General features: G+C 41.8%; 4 protein-coding genes across 4 annotated transcripts; 1 reads left to right on the top strand and 3 right to left on the bottom strand.

Moving 5' to 3' along the window:
- Positions 1-397: 397 nt before the first annotated feature.
- On the bottom strand, positions 398-2,494 carry cyb5d1 (cytochrome b5 domain containing 1; the record flags this gene model as incomplete). Its single annotated transcript, XM_083677130.1, has 4 exons — positions 398-628; positions 1,886-2,104; positions 2,212-2,288; positions 2,374-2,494. 4 exons carry the CDS (start codon positions 2,492-2,494, stop codon positions 398-400), a joined length of 648 nt encoding a protein of 215 aa, XP_083533256.1.
- A 597-nt stretch (positions 2,495-3,091) lies between these two features.
- On the top strand, positions 3,092-4,420 carry naa38 (N-alpha-acetyltransferase 38, NatC auxiliary subunit). Its single transcript, XM_083697374.1, has 3 exons — positions 3,092-3,173; positions 3,630-3,804; positions 3,961-4,420. The coding sequence occupies exons 1-3, from the start codon at positions 3,135-3,137 to the stop codon at positions 4,083-4,085; spliced, it is 339 nt and encodes a 112-aa protein (XP_083553500.1). The 5' UTR covers positions 3,092-3,134; the 3' UTR covers positions 4,086-4,420.
- An 871-nt stretch (positions 4,421-5,291) lies between these two features.
- dnajc3b (DnaJ (Hsp40) homolog, subfamily C, member 3b) lies at positions 5,292-10,504 on the bottom strand. The gene is made up of 12 exons (XM_083681359.1): positions 10,005-10,504; positions 9,540-9,650; positions 9,167-9,291; positions 8,807-8,881; positions 8,440-8,583; positions 8,127-8,308; positions 7,826-7,945; positions 7,519-7,624; positions 7,185-7,305; positions 6,933-7,065; positions 6,682-6,830; positions 5,292-6,537 (listed from the first exon to the last, which is right to left on the bottom strand). The coding sequence occupies exons 1-12, from the start codon at positions 10,087-10,089 to the stop codon at positions 6,386-6,388; spliced, it is 1,503 nt and encodes a 500-aa protein (XP_083537485.1). The 5' UTR covers positions 10,090-10,504; the 3' UTR covers positions 5,292-6,385.
- A 1,182-nt stretch (positions 10,505-11,686) lies between these two features.
- cldn15a (claudin 15a) lies at positions 11,687-14,013 on the bottom strand (the record flags this gene model as incomplete). Its single annotated transcript, XM_083673019.1, has 5 exons — positions 11,687-12,171; positions 12,279-12,386; positions 12,743-12,824; positions 12,931-13,095; positions 13,797-14,013. 5 exons carry the CDS (start codon positions 14,011-14,013, stop codon positions 12,075-12,077), a joined length of 669 nt encoding a protein of 222 aa, XP_083529145.1. The 3' UTR covers positions 11,687-12,074.
- Between the last annotated feature and the right edge of the window lie 1,529 nt (positions 14,014-15,542).

The following is a 15,542-nucleotide window of genomic DNA, read 5'->3' as shown; positions in this document are numbered from 1 at the left end:
TTCCTGCAGAGGAAACACACCACAGACTCACAAAGGGGCTGTTAAGAGGAAGTCCTATCACATCTATCACATCAACAACTACCATGGCAACCACATAATTTTATGTCCTATATGTCAGACTGTTATTAATTTATTAAATGATGTATTCATTGTAAAGATGCAAGAAGCTTTTGATGGGATGAAAAAAAGGAATCAGTTTGAGAGAGATTGATCATACGTTTGCACTTTCGAGTTCCACTCTGGCAACCCCCCAGATTTTCTGCAATACAATAGTAATAACAATATCATTAGCCTACATGACAAATGCATACACCACAATGGGCAAATATTTTCAACATCAACATTTTAATACATTCTCTGCTCATATGGATCATTTGTCTATTACATTAACATGGGGTCAAAGTTCAGTGAGGTCATCATTGAAATAGAGGCAAATAGACTGGGAGAAGAGATCACGGTCCATGCGACCGCTGTAGAAGTCCTCATCCTCGTCAGGAATGCCATTCTCACTCAGGGTCTTACTCATGTTCAGGTTGACACAGCTGTGTTTCCAGGTGTAGCTAGCTGCATGGGAGTTGTAGTGGAGGTAGCGCTGTAGAATCTCATTCAAGGTCTCCTCAGAACACACCTGGACAAAGGGAGGAGGGGGAGAACAGTACTTACTGATGTAGGCTATAGAATTCCTCAGCAGTTTTAGAACAATAAACTGTAGCTACTAATAAGTGTATCTACAGTGCATTGACTCCTCCCCCACATTCTGTGGGTGTGGACTATGAACAACTTTGGCAACATGTGGGTGGGTTAGGGTTAACCACTCTCGCTGGGCTTCCTGGATGCAGGGGGGCAGGGGGGGGAAGGAAGGAGGAGATATATTGTGTATGAAGGAGTGAGTGAGAGGGAGAGAGAGAAAGTGTGCGTATGTGTCTAACTGAGAGTAGCACCCACTAAGCCTTTGGCCATGGGGAGGCTGCTGGTGCCAGATGGGACGGTTGGCGGGAGAGACTGATCTCCCACTGTGCTGCAGAGAAAAGAGAGTGTATGTGTGTGTGGGTGTGTGCATGTCTGGGCTTCAGGGAGAAGGAGTTTAACCAGCAGCCAGGGTTCTCTCATATGCCATAGGGCTTGACACACTGCACTACTGTACTACTCACTTCCCCTTGTGTCCCTTTGGGAGGGATTCATGTACAGGATGAAAGGGGGGAAAGCCTCCCTAGAGTGCAGAGCGGTAACCCATATGTTATGCAGTGACACTGACAGAGACACAGCACCTGCGCTTAACTCAGTGATGTGCTGTTTGAGAAGCTGAGCCAGTTCAATGGATACACACATTATAAACTGCACAGATAAGGCTCTCTAATAAAGAATCCAGAAAATAAGATGTTGGATGTAGTATAAACATTATAGCCTGTACTAAAAGATAGGAAAATGTATGATGGTGGGTACGTAATGATGTATGCAATCAGGACTGCAGAGTCACTACCGATTTTCCGCCATAGATTGAAAACCCATCGCTTCAGGCTACATCTTAACAGTCCCTCCTAAAGACCTCTTCACCCTCACTACCCCCCTATACAAGTTCTCTTCTGTTAATAAAAAAGAAAAGAAAAGAAAAAAGGCTTCTGGCATTATGACTGCCAATGGCCCCTGGTGTGAGCATTGATTACTTTGTCTTATGATGACTGTTGGATAGATGATTCACTTACTTAAACAAATGTATTTGTTCTAAGTCGCTTTGGATAAAGGCGTCTGCTAAATGCCATAAATGTAAATGTAAATCCATGTGCAGAATAATGCATAATTTTTGCAATTCATATCTGTATATCATTATAATGATGTGTCTGTATGATATGCATTCAAAAAAATAATCTTATCAGTATGGAATTACCTCCAGCCCTTGCTCCTGAGAAGTGAGTGTGTTGATGATGCGAATCCACCTAGTCTTGGCAGACAGCAGTCCGACCTCATAGCGTGTATCCCTCCACCAGGGTCGCCCAAAGTCATTGGCCCAGTCAGTGCGAGGGCAGGGAGGGGGCACATGCACAAAACGCCCCCTAGGGGTGTAGTACTTCACACAGCCAGATAATGGGTCGATATGGGTCAAGATCTGAAAATGTGAATGGGGGAATCCTCAACAATATCTAACATAGAATAACATTGGAGTTGCACTTTTGTTGAATGTTTCCATTGTCGTTGAATTCACTTCTCACTCACATCTTTGGTCTTTGGGTCAAACCAGTGGGTTATATCCTTTCCTGCACACTCAATAATGGGTTTCAGAAGTACATCCCCTGGAAAAAAAAAGAGAGGACACACTTTTCAGCTAATCAACTCCAGTGGATTGTCTTGGCTATTTAAATGAACATGTCTACTTACCTTTAAATTCATTAAGCAATGGTGTTAAGTCGTATACCTTGCCCAGGTATGACACCCACAAGTCGCCAAGTGTGTTGTGGAAAGACACCTCGTTTGGCGTGAAATACTTTGGTCGACGCATTTCGATTACTTAGGCAAGTATATTACACTTATTTTGAATAACACAATGTAACAACCGTTCAACCGTAAGAGATATAAAAAGTAACGTATCGTATTCACTCTGCAAGTTCACTTGCTACATTGTATCAACAGTCGAGCGCCCCCAGTGTACACAAACAGCTGGAGCTCCGTTACTGTGGTAACCAAGGAGTCGTCTAGACAGCTGCATCACTAGCCATCAGTGGGCGCTGCAGTCCACACAACTAAAAAGCTCATAACACCATCACCCACCCCAAATATCTCTGTATTAAATTTCTGAAATTCTGAATCATATCAGAGGATTCGATCAGCTCTGATACATATGGAACCTAAACAAAATGAAAACAAAATGTAAACTGAACAAAAGACACCTTTTTGGCACCACGTTTTCATAAAGATTTAATTTAATATATCTATATATATTATTTATTATATCTTTTTTACTAAAATACTTCTACTGTCTCTAATCTACTGTCTCTAAGAGAGTACCTAGGATTTGCACTATGCTTTTGATACTACAATACAATATCCATAATGCAACGTGTTCCCCAATACATTTCCGGCAGGACCGTCGGTGTCACGGTGAAATAGTTCCGTAAGAAAACAAATCAAGAGAGGGTGGAATGGCAACAATGATTGAGGAAAATGGTCCAGCAACGCATGTATGGGTGATATATTATATTTCAAGACTGTAATGCATATTCTACGTTGTGAAGCTGGTAAATAAAAACCCTTTGTGGCATGTGTAGCTACGTTTCTTGGGCAGAAACTCAAGGATCAGCACCTCTGGCTAGCTATCTTAGCTAGCTCAACCTCCGATCAGTGAATAAGTAGCAATACGGTGTGTTCAAACCCATTCATCTGTGAAAATAAGGAATGAATATCATCGTGTGTGACATTGATACGCAATGTCATTGTTTCTGGGCTAGAGGGGGTGCATCACTCAACACTAAGGGACTTCCTTTCGTAACCCTCCAAGTCACAGGACATTGACAGAGGGGAACTATGAAGGAGAGGAGGCCACCTGAGACTGTTGTGATGCACCTAGGATTACAATGATGGTCCCTCATCTTTTGCGATGACAATATTACTTATCCTTCCTCTCCCCAAATTCTTAGGGGCAGGGCGACCTGCCGTCCTCCTCCCGAGCGCGACAGAAGTTGGAGAGCCTGCTGAACAAGAACATGAAGATCAGGATGACCGATGGACGGACACTGGTGGGACTGTTCCTATGCACAGACAGAGACTGCAATGTCATCCTCGGGTCTGCTCAGGAGTTCCTTAAATCCACAGGTAACTACAGTTACACAATGCTAACATGTTGTCTGTCTTATGGTGTTGATTATACTGCACAAACTACACTCTCCACTACAGCCTCCACATGTCTATTCTGTTATGTGTCACAGTATTTACACTGTCCTTATCGATTTTCTTTTCTGTCTGCATCAGACTCATTCTCTCAGGGGGAGCCCAGAGTGCTGGGGTTGGCCATGATTCCTGGTCATCACGTGGTCTCCATCGAAGTGGAGTCAGACAGCCTGGCAGATGCACAGGGTTTTGGGGCGAGCCACTGAACAACCTAACCAAGCTGGAAACACTAGCATAGTGGCTAGTCTGGCCAGTGGTTCAACCCAGAGGTGACTACAAACTTGTGGTGGACCCAGCCACTTTAACTCAAGATGATGCAGCTCTTTGGTGCCATGGATTTACCTGTCAGCCATGTTGTGAGGACTGATCAGGCACACCCAGTAACCACGGGACATTACAGTGTGTGTGTTTGAAGTTGATATACCGATTATAAAAGATGTTTGTGTAAGGCAGGGCATTGACTCAACTAGATACAACTGTATACGTGTATAATGTGAAATCACTGTTTTTTTAAATGCAGAGTACTGATTAAAAGTTTTAAATTTGAGTGTCTGTCTGTCAATAACGAGGAATGTAAAATAGGGTGGGGCGATATCCAAATGTTCTTATTCATGACATTAGTTTAGAAAATGTCACGATATACGATAATATCATTCATGGCTACAGTATGTGGAGGTACGCCAGGGTGGCAAAAATGACTGAACTGCAGTGCATAGAGTGTATGATGGCTGGTGTTGTAAATAGTCTGATTTGGTGAAACAGAAATACATGTTTTCACCGCTAGATGTGCTTTGCCTGGCAAATATACTCCACTTATGTAGTTATGCATATATCTGGAGTTTAAAGCACGTTTACAGACTACAGTAAGAGCGATATCACGATATTCAATAATATCTAATATTGGCCCAACCCTAATGTAAAGTGATGTTAACGGTTGTGATAACAGTAGCCTACTGGTTATGCAAGGCGCTGCAACATCCATATTTCAAGAACACTTGGAAACCAGCTAGGAGGGAATACACAGACTTCCTCGAGGATTACCAAATTCTCATATTTGCTCATTAAAAAAGACAATTAGTGGGGATCTGCCATTACTATTGTACTAACAAATATATAGTTGAAAGAAAGTATACACACACAGATTAGGGTTGTTTGTTTTTATATTTAATACAGTTTTTTAGCATTTCAGATAGCAACTAAAAACAGGAGAAAATACCAGAGAAAAGCCCATCCCAGGCAATTAATTTAATACATGGATGTCATTTTAAAAATGATCACAGATGAACAGTCAGTGACATTCAAAACTTTAAGTTACAGCTATACTGTAGTCATAATTCAATTCAGCATGAGACTAAATGTTCATTGTATTATGTCAATAATCACCTCTAAGTATAAAGGATGATACTGACAACTTGTCAAAAATGTTGTTTTATAGTTTATGGTTCATCTTAGTGGTAGTGGTAGATAACATCCACTAATTTGACTCAAATCATCCTCCTTTAGGGATTTGCCTAGCTCTGCAGGGGGCACACATTTTCAGTAACACATCAGGAGTGAACAACATTTGGAGTGGTTGTTAAAAGAGAAACAGGGACAAAAAGTGCAAGTTTTTAAAAACATGTTTTAAAATGAATAGAAAAAAAAGGAAAATCATCCACAATGCAGATTCCCTCAGAAATGTAGACACGCTTCACGCTAACCCATTTGATTGTGTACCCACCTAGTTGTGCACTAAGGTGTGAATCATCAAAAGTTGAGGAGTGTTTGATTCTGTAGGAAGCAACGTTCAGAACTTTGCAGATAGAAATATAATGAGTACATACAGTAGTAATACATATACACACACACACACACACACATTATATTTCTCAGAAACTAAAAGCGCTGAACGTTGTACCATACTGAATATAATCAGAGTAGCCTAGATGTTAGTCTGTTTCTGATTATAGCCAACAAATAGTTGTCTTAGTGCTGCTGAATGCAGAAACAGTCGAGCACCTGAGTTACAATCATAACAGAACAAAATGCAGACAAGTGCGTAGTAAGGAAAAGGAGCCCTACTCAGCAGAGGGGAAGGAAATGGCACAAACAATAAGCAAAAGTAAGAGCAGACATCACAAAGAAGAGAGCATGGGTACTGGAGGCTGCAATGACAGCTTCAACACAGCCATCGCAACAATGCAGGACTTCATTCTTGCGTCTTCGACCATGTGGATGTTTCAAATCAACAGCCAGCATTGTCATTTAATTCCATGTAGAATCTGTGGTAAGAAGAAGGGTTTTTTTCTCTGTACAACTCAACCCCTCATGGTGCAGTAGTTCCACACCTTTGAGTGTCCCCCTCCCCCATAGTTTCACGAAAAGGACCGCAAGGTCCCCCACATCCAAGCTGAAGTACAACCCCTGGGTGCATCCAGAGTTCCTCCATTGGTATCATAGACCCCCCAAGTCTTCCAACATTAAGTCCTGTCCTGCACCATCCCCCTTGTTTCTTGTCTGATCCTCACTAGTTGTAGTGGAACTTGAAGTGGTAGTTGCCGCCAGATTCAAAGGGGTTGAAGTGGAAGGGCCACCCCTGGCCCCCCTGGCCTCCTCCTCCACCCTGCTGGCTCTCAGGGTCTAGGGGGTCCTCACCCGCATCAAACTTCTGACGCATTTCTGTAAGGGGGTGTGAGAGGGAATTAACCACAAGACAGTTATCAATATAGTATTAAGTATTACAAAAAAATATAAATTTCTTCCACCATGTGAAAGGGATTAAAATAATAGTTATGTTTATCAGATGCATACAGTATACAGTACCTGGGTCAATGAGAACCTCTTTAGCAGAGGCAATATCTATAAACTTCTTCTCCGCTTCCTTCTTGTCTGCCTCTGACTGGAAGTTGTCAGGGTGCCACTGTTGAGCCAGCTTCCTGTAGGCCTTGGTGATCTCCTGTTTGTTGGCACTCCTGGGGAAAAATATATTTTGTGAGTTAAAGCCTTGTTTAAACACTAGACAGTCTTATGTTGAGTCATCGAAATACGTCCTCCAACCCTCTTGATGGCTGTACCTATTTACACCCAGGATCTTGTAGTAGTCTCTCTTCCGTGAGAGTTTAAGCATTTTCTGGGCCCGCTCCAGACCTTCCCTGATCTCATTGTTCTCCCCATCAAACTCCCTAGCCTCCTGGTAGTCCTCCACCGCTGCCAAGAGTAAATAGAGAGATGTACAGAAAGAGATCAAAATGGATTTATGACAATACTAGTTGCTACAATGATCACTTTGAGGGATATTGCAGTAGTAACACCATAACGGGGAATACCTTTTTCATAGTCCTGATTGAGGATGTAAGCCTCAGCCCTGTCTCTGAGGATGTTGATGTTGCGGGGGTCTCTCTGGTGGGCCTCGGAGCACACGTCCACTGCCTCCTGGGCCATTTTGTTCTGGGGGGAGAGTACAATTGATTAGTCTCAATATGGGTCATTCTGTGTGGAAATGGAGCAGTGTAGTTCCTTTTTCTACAGCACATAGAAATAATCTCTGAATAAAGGATTTGGGATGCATATATTTAGCATTTGTATCTCAAATGCTAACAAATAAATGCTAAGCAAGCCAAGATTCATTGACAGACAAGTCCATCATGTAATAGAACCCACCTTGACCATGCAAAAGCAAATTCTCTCCTTTGCTTTGTTGGTGTAGAAGGGAACCTTAGATTCTGTCCTCATCACTGACTCATACTTGTCAATGGCTTCCTGATACCTGAGACATTGATCATCAACATAGTTAGTACACGGCTAGCTCAACAAGATCTTACATCTTGGGGATAGACCAGAGTGCATATATTATACGGCCACAGTGCTAGTAGAGTATATACAAAAACTGTACCTGAGATACCCACCTAACAGTATAACACACAAGGACTAAAAACAAACAGCGTCTGAAATGTAAACACACACACACCTCTCCTCTTGAATGAGCTCCTCGGCCGAGTCAAGCTGTTTGCTGAGCTTTTTCACCTGCTTGTAGTGGGAGAAACACTCCTTGTCATCCTGGTCTAGCTTCAGACACTCACGGACATGACTGGAGAAGGAAGCGATAGAAGGATATGGAGAGAAACAGAGGGAACAAACATGTCAACCACCTTTTTGCTTTGAGGCTCTCAACTTCTTAATTTACATACATTTGTCAGGTAAATATGGGTTTGTTTGTTTATTTAACCTTCACTTCTCTTGTCCATGGCAAGCCTACATAAGTTCAGTACCTGAGTGACTCTTGGTGTTCCCCTAGACTATAGTGCAGGGTGCTGAGTTTTAAGAAAGCTGCACGGTTGTCATTCCGCAGTCGAGTGGTGGGCGTCAGGTCCTGGATGGCCTTCCGTGGATCGCCCAGACGGATGTAGCATTCCGCACGGAGCTCCCGTGACTCAGGGTCCCAGGGAGAGAGCTAGAGAGAGAACGGTAGTGGTCGATTATGTGCATTCTCCTCTGTGTGTTGAAAACTGATATTTCAGTATTACAGGTTCAGTATCCCATCATATTTTTAAGACAAAGCCCTGTGGCGGAGCTAGTCCTTACCTCTATGACCCGTTCCAGCACAGTGATAGTGTTGCTGTAGTCCCCTCTATGGTGGGCTGCGTGGGCCTCCTCCTGAAGCTCCTCCAGCTCGTTGGCTCTCATGAGCTGGTCCCGAGCCTCCTCCTGGTCAGGTGAGCGCTGCAGCTAAAAATGAGAAACAGCAACTAGAGAGGTAAAGTTTCCGGAGAAACTTTGTGGCACACCATAGAAATCATGACATGCTTGAACATACACATAATACATCATCCCTTTACACATTACAGCAGCAAAAGAATGATGGAGACAAGAAGAATGTGGCAGGGCATCGGAAGATTCTATAGTAACCATTTCATTGACAGCTGTATATTAGCTGTGCATCTGGACTTACCACTGCCAGGAAGTCCTCACGGGCCTCCAGGGTGTTGCCCTGCTTCAGGAGAATATTCCCCCTTTGCAGTCTGGCCTGGAAACAGAAGGGATAGACAGGGGAGGCAGGAGTGTTGGTGAAGGAGAGATAAAGAAGGAGGGAAGAGATAGAAATAGAGGAAGAAAATAGAGTTGGACAGTTGGAGAGAGAGCCATAGAGAAAGAGAGAATGGAAGAAGAGAGGGGCAAGAGATTGAGGTGTTGTGGAGAGAGAGCGAAAGACTAGTTCAACATGTGACATTACCACATGACATTGTCAGTCATGCCTATCATTTTAATAGGAGCTGAAATTATGCTATTGAAGATGGTGGTGTCCACTCACAGCCAGGAAGTCTGGTTTGAGCTGGATGGCTTTGGTCAGGTCTGGCAAGGCTGATTTGGACTTCCCCATAGCCAGGAACACAGCTGCACGCTTGTAGTAGGTCAGGTAGTTTTTGGAGTCCCCCTCTGAGACAAGTCATAGGGTACAAAGGGTGAGTACACACTTGATTTTGACTTCCACTTGACCACATGCATTCATGATCATTCATGATGTCTATTTGAGAGACTAAAGGATAATTGCCAGGGGAAATGGAGAGAAAAAATAGACAGATCCACACACACACACACACACAATCACAGACGGACACACAAGCAGAGAGACAGATCTAGGCCTAAAGATGTCAAGCGGTGGTATCTGAGCCTGGTAACCTTACCCACTGCAGAGTGGTAGTGGGACAGGGCCTCCGCCAGCTGACCGGCAGCCAACAGTTTGCGACCCATCTCCAAATGCTGCTCAATCTCCACATGAGTGGCCCCCAAGACACCTGAAACATAACACTGTGTGAACGGACTTAAATGAAGGAAGCAGGACATGCTATTAAATGATGGGTCTATTTTCAATTCACCCCAAATGTAAGAATCCCATATATTTCATGGGTTATTTGGACGCCAAAGCAAATATCTGCAGTATGCAGCTAACAGCTAACGTCACTCAACTCAGCAACCTATGATGATTCCGCACCTGGTTGAGACCTCGTCTGACAGTTACTTTTACCGGCTGACGTCTAGGAATTGCCAAAGACCAACTCATTTCTGGTTTCATTTACATATTTCATTTTCAAAGATATTCATTAGCACATTGCTAAAAAAAAACTAAAAACTACACAGGCTTGTCTTACCGTCCAGCTGAAGGTCCAGAATAACACAGAGCAGTGACAAGGAAGACAGAACACTGCTGAGACCTTTCCGCCGGCCCGACTCCATATTAGAAAAACTCACACCTCTGACCTGTATGTATATATTTCACGTCGCTGCTATGATTGTAGCGCAAATCCCGAATGATATCATTTAAACGACAATTTTCTTTATAACGTCTTCATCGTTTTCTCTAAATCTTCGAGGCTGCGGGTAGTGTATTTATAGTCCGGTGTAGAAATAATTCCGAGTGAAAATGTGGAACTTCGCTATAAGGTTCCTATAATTTCCTGGCGAGGTAGCCAGGAGCCAGATCAGCCAGTAGTGAATAAAAATCCCATAGATCTAAAATATTTTTATCGTTTTCTGTACGTGGCATGACATTGAATAACTTCGACAGCTGTCAACTTTGGGCTTTCTAAACTGAAACTTCACCCTATCCCGTGTTGGGCCCCTCCTTCAGGCAGTTCAATCATGCCCTACATTTCTGTGCGTTGAATGGCTGGGATCCCTTATTTTCACGCCATTCCGCCCGGTGGGCGGTGCTATACGTCACAGCGGGCGTGGATAATTGTGCACAACGACCAAGGACTGAGTTCGATGCACGTCGAAGTTCAACCGAGAACTCGGGCTGGGACGTTTGCTTATGTATTCTTTTTGGAGAGATGCAGCACGTTACGATTGCTAGCAAAGTTAGTATTATTAGATCGTAACGTTGCTGCCTGTCTCCAAAAATGACAAATATGTTCAGTTCAGCAATGTTTACATTCTGCAGTTGAAGGCGTATGGACTCGACATGGAACTAGTTGGTCCAGAACTTTTGTAGGCCTTCTATGTGGCTATGCAGGGCAACCAACAAAGCCTATACAGCAACAACACAACACAGAGTGGCTAGTTAGCTAAAGCCTAGTAGACTGACAATTTCTTCCATGGTGTCTACACGATTTCGAAATGAGTTGCACACACATTATATGGGGAAGTCATACATTTGGTCTACGTTAACTACAGTACAGAAGTTGTGGCTTTTCACATTTGCCGTCTGTTGCATTCATTCCGGCGACCCTGCCTTCAGCGAGTTGTTGGGCTCGTTCTCAACAGTGCGTGCACGCCCGTACGCAGATAGATAATTCGACGCCCACTGTGACGTATAGGAACGCCCACCGGCCGAAATGGCGTGAAAAGAGAGAGTCCCTTGAATGGCTGGTCCAAGCAGCACATCCGTGTTAGCCTACAAACGTGGTGCGCTCTCATTGGATGAACTTTTTTTAGCTCGTGGACGACACTCCCATGTCCTTGCGTGCAGCAGCACAGATGCCATCACTGAAGATCTGCAGTGAGAGTAGATGAGTGACATCAATAATATCAATCTACGAATAATAATTACAAAAAAGATGAATTGGGGTATTTGGCAATGAAGCATTTTATTGTGTGAAATTTTAAAACAAGCAAACAAACAATAAGCATTCATAATGCACCCTATGTTAGTAGCATAGCACACACTTCTCGGCTATTTATAAAACTGTACAAATACAAAACATTTCAATAACACAAACATGCCAAAACTTGAGAATCAACACAGTCTGAATCTGCTGCTTTTGACCTTCCCCTAAACATCTAGAAGTTTGTATATCAACAGATCATCAAATTATCAAATGATTTGGTTTAAAGAAACTGATTATGTTATTCTGTACAAGCCTGGAAGTAGATGTATAATTCAAGTACAATGCATTTATCAATCATAAGGTATTTGTTTACTGTACATTCACTGATAGGCAATGTGCGAAAAGATAATTCAGAGTAGCCTATACTAACTGAAGTGTAAATGAATAAACTCATAGGCACAATGCACCTAAACCTCGTCAATTAATGAACTAACTAATTGACATACAATTTTCAAATATCAAAGACACATGATTTTATATACAGTAGCTCCTAAATTCCCTCAGTTCTGGAGACAGTATGTATGTTTCCACATCATCAATAACCATGAGTCTGGTAACCTTTGTGACATGGTAGATGACGGTGACCCGTGTGGTTAAGTGGTGTCCCTTCTCTTAGACGTAGGCATTTCGGCCATATACACTGGCAGCCTGACTCCTTGATGGGGCAGCTCCAGAATACACTGTGCCTCTGGGCTGGTAGGGGTAGGGACTGAGATAGAGGAAGAATAGAAGAAGAATGAGTGAGGATACACAAGTTTAATAACAACAATCACCATACAAGTTACACACATACACACACAGTGTCCATGAACTCACACTTTCTCTTTTGTGCCTAGTTTACAGGAACATGTCAAACATGATCCTCCAATGATAGCAAGCACAGCCGAGCACCAGCCAATGTAGAGACCCTCCCCAATCTCAAACCTGCAACACACAAGGCAGTCAATCATATAACAAATAAATCATTGGACTCTTCAGCACACCAAAACACATTTGGCAAATGTGCCAGAACACAAACTCAGTCAGAACACGGAATACCTTTCCCTCAAATTTAAACTGAATAGCCAAACCAGCAATTTTAACATTTTAAACACTCTTGGTAACTGGGTTGTTCAGCTCATGTATCAATGGTTCAGCTCAATGAAGTTCATAGTTCGTGGGGAGGCGAGACTGCTTTTCTATCTAAAATACAGCAGATGGCAGTAGCTCACTACTGTAATTACTATATCTTTACCAGTTATACTACAATGATGAACTATAATCTTTCTTTTCTCACTTACTTTGTCCCAGGATAGAATGGATCAAAGAAGTCCTGGGTGATGTTGAAGGCATACCAAGACACGGAAATCATTGTACATAGGCCTTTTTCGGGGTGAGAGAGGAACATAATTGTACACAACAAATGACATAAAAAACACATTATGAAATAGCCTACATATTATGAAATAGCTTAGTTATGTTATGTTACCTTGAAGCAAGAAAAGGACGCCACCCGTACCAGCGAGTCTACCCTTCAGAACGTAGTTTTCTCCACCAGCTTTAGAACACTGCATTCCAATCAAAGTCACGAGGAGTCCAAAAGTACCGAAAGCAATCGCGGCGATCATCAGTGCGCGAGACGCCTGAACGTAACCTGTACAGAATATAGAATTAACACAAATTGACACCTACTGTCTCAATTAATGTCATGTGTATTTACAAGGAATAAGGTACAATGAATAAGCTATACATTAAATTAAGTTTCACGTTGTCAATTTGTTTTGCACAAAACTGCATGTGAAATAATCCACAGCGAGTAAGAACCACACGTTACTTAGACAATAAAATGCCTTGTATGGAGGTAATAAAACCGATATATTTATTTAGATGATGTACTGTAACTGTTTGAGTGTAACTGTTTTGTTTCTCTTGTGTACTAAGAAATCGGAACAATAAAATTCCTCCGAATTTCGTAGTGATAGGCCAATACAATTATTCAAATTAGGCTTTTATATATATATATATATATATACAGAGAGAGAGAGAGAGAGAGAGAGGCTTATATCTATATAAGTGTGTATACACACACACATATATGTGTGTGTGTTCATACAGAGGTGATTTATGGAACCAACCCTATAGACACAAACAAAAAAACACAGAAATGTGTTTTCCATTTGCTATTGCAGTTACCTATATTTTATTATTCCAATCAAACATCATCAGCCTAATAAAATTAAGCACAATTGTTTACCTAATTATTGTTCACAGCACAGGCCTGTCATTTAAATCCTAATCATAGACCTAATACATGTAATTTAGTCCGATTTTGTTTTAAGATTTCCATCCTCATACCGTTAAGTGCGAGCATAGATGGGAACTCGCGACAGTTGTGGACACCTGTGGAATCCGAGGCGCAGGACATCCATAGGTTTTCGTAGATGGTGGAAGTAGTAATGACGCTCCCGTCAATGGTCGAAGTCTTCCAGAAACGGTTTGCTATAGATAACCCTACCATCACCCAGCCCAAGAATCCAAGCAGCAAAGCAACGACCTCTATAATAGGATCCATCCTCCTTCTTTGAAGTCTTTTAGGATTCAATTCAATCAATTGTAGACTATATCCCTCCTTCTGGTTGTATCCTCCTCGATTTATATTCGATTACTGTGTATTATTCAATATTGTTGTAAGTGCTTCATAAATTAAAATTTAAAATAGCATTTCTTATTCGATATCTGTGTCGTTGCCGGGTCACGATTGTGTCAGTCTGCCAATGAGATGCTGTGTTAAGTTAACAGATATGCTAAATGATTGATCATAAGTGTGTTCTCTCCACCCCCTCTTGCTCTCTGTCTCTCCCTATCTCCTTTTGCATTTTACACCCCTGAAACTCAACAGGTGTTTATCGGTAGAATGAGAGTCCAATGTTCGCTCTATGCCCTTGATCGTTCATAGTGTGTTTATGTCTGTGTTACTTGGATAGTTGGACGGATTTCATCTTTAAATCTGTTATTCATATGGACGTGTAAGAATACTTCTTCTAAGAAGAATACTTCTTACACGTTATTCTTTAAATCTTGAGAGACAAATTCATTTAATACATGTTTGTTTCTACGGTAGGCCTATATAACATTTCAATTGCATACTGACCTATGCTAGCTAAAGAGCATATGCAACGTGATCTTGATACCAGCACAGACTCCAAACAGTTACAATTACTACGTGGTTAAAGTAGATATTCTCTGCTTTTATTTGATGGTATTTGTGTACATATTGGTTTCACCATTTAGAAATGACAACACTTTTTATACACAGTCCCCCTATTTCAGGGCACCAAAAGTAATGGGACAACTATGGAGTTTTTCAGGTTTTTCAGATTTAAATCCAAATGAACATGTGTTTCATTTGCAAATTATATGTTTTTAGGCAAAAAGACCTCAAAACAAACAACAACTTGCTGCAGTACAGGCCTGGCAGAGCATCACCAGAGACGATACCCAGCATCTGGTGGGGTCAATGGGTCAGTTATTGCATGCAAAGGATTGTCGACCAAAAACTAAACATGAATGCTTCATTTGGACATTATATTAATCTGTCCCTTACTTTTGGTGCCCTGAAATAGGGGCATTATGTATAAAAAGTGTTGTCATTTCAAAATGGTGAAATCAATATGTATATTAATACCATAAAATAAAAGCTGATAAACTCTACTTTAACATCATAGTAATTGGAGTAGTGCTTTTGGAGCCAAAAGAAGAAACTAAAAAAAAATGTTTTAAAGCAAGGCTAAAAAGGTATGTTTTAAGAAATATTTTTAAATGTCCACAGTTTCGGCACCTCTCAGATCCTGTGACAGGCTGCATACTGTAACAACTAAAAAGCTGCCTCTCCATGCCTCTTGGTCCTAGGCTTTGGAATAATTAAAAGGCCTGTGCCAGGACTAAAGGGACCTACTGGTACATACAGTATCTTAAAAGCATGTGATTTAAAAACCAATAAAATAATCTTAAAATCAATTCTAAAACTAACAGGCAACCAATACAGAGACCAGTGTAATGTATGCTCTCCATCTGGTCTTGGTTAGTACTCATGCTGCTGCA

Source organism: Argentina silus, assembly GCF_951799395.1.
Source record: "Argentina silus genome assembly, chromosome: 1".
NCBI classification, from domain to species: domain Eukaryota; kingdom Metazoa; phylum Chordata; class Actinopteri; order Argentiniformes; family Argentinidae; genus Argentina; species Argentina silus.
Note: the sequence above shows the minus strand (reverse complement) of the source record. Positions and strands in the feature narration are given on the sequence as shown.

Excerpts from the sequence above, each read along its gene's own strand:
- naa38 (XM_083697374.1), top strand. The coding sequence starts at position 3,135 with ATGGCAACAATGATTGAGGAAAATGGTCCAGCAACGCAT. Across the intron at positions 3,174-3,629 it reads AAAATGGTCCAGCAACGCAT|GGGCAGGGCGACCTGCCGTC; the intron begins GTATGGGTGATA and ends CCAAATTCTTAG. Across the intron at positions 3,805-3,960 it reads GGAGTTCCTTAAATCCACAG|ACTCATTCTCTCAGGGGGAG; the intron begins GTAACTACAGTT and ends TGTCTGCATCAG.
- dnajc3b (XM_083681359.1), bottom strand. The coding sequence starts at position 10,089 with ATGGAGTCGGGCCGGCGGAAAGGTCTCAGCAGTGTTCTGTCTTCCTTG. Across the intron at positions 8,584-8,806 it reads GTGAGGACTTCCTGGCAGTG|CTGCAGCGCTCACCTGACCA; the intron begins GTAAGTCCAGAT and ends TCTCATTTTTAG. Across the intron at positions 7,306-7,518 it reads TTTGCTTTTGCATGGTCAAG|AACAAAATGGCCCAGGAGGC; the intron begins GTGGGTTCTATT and ends CTCTCCCCCCAG.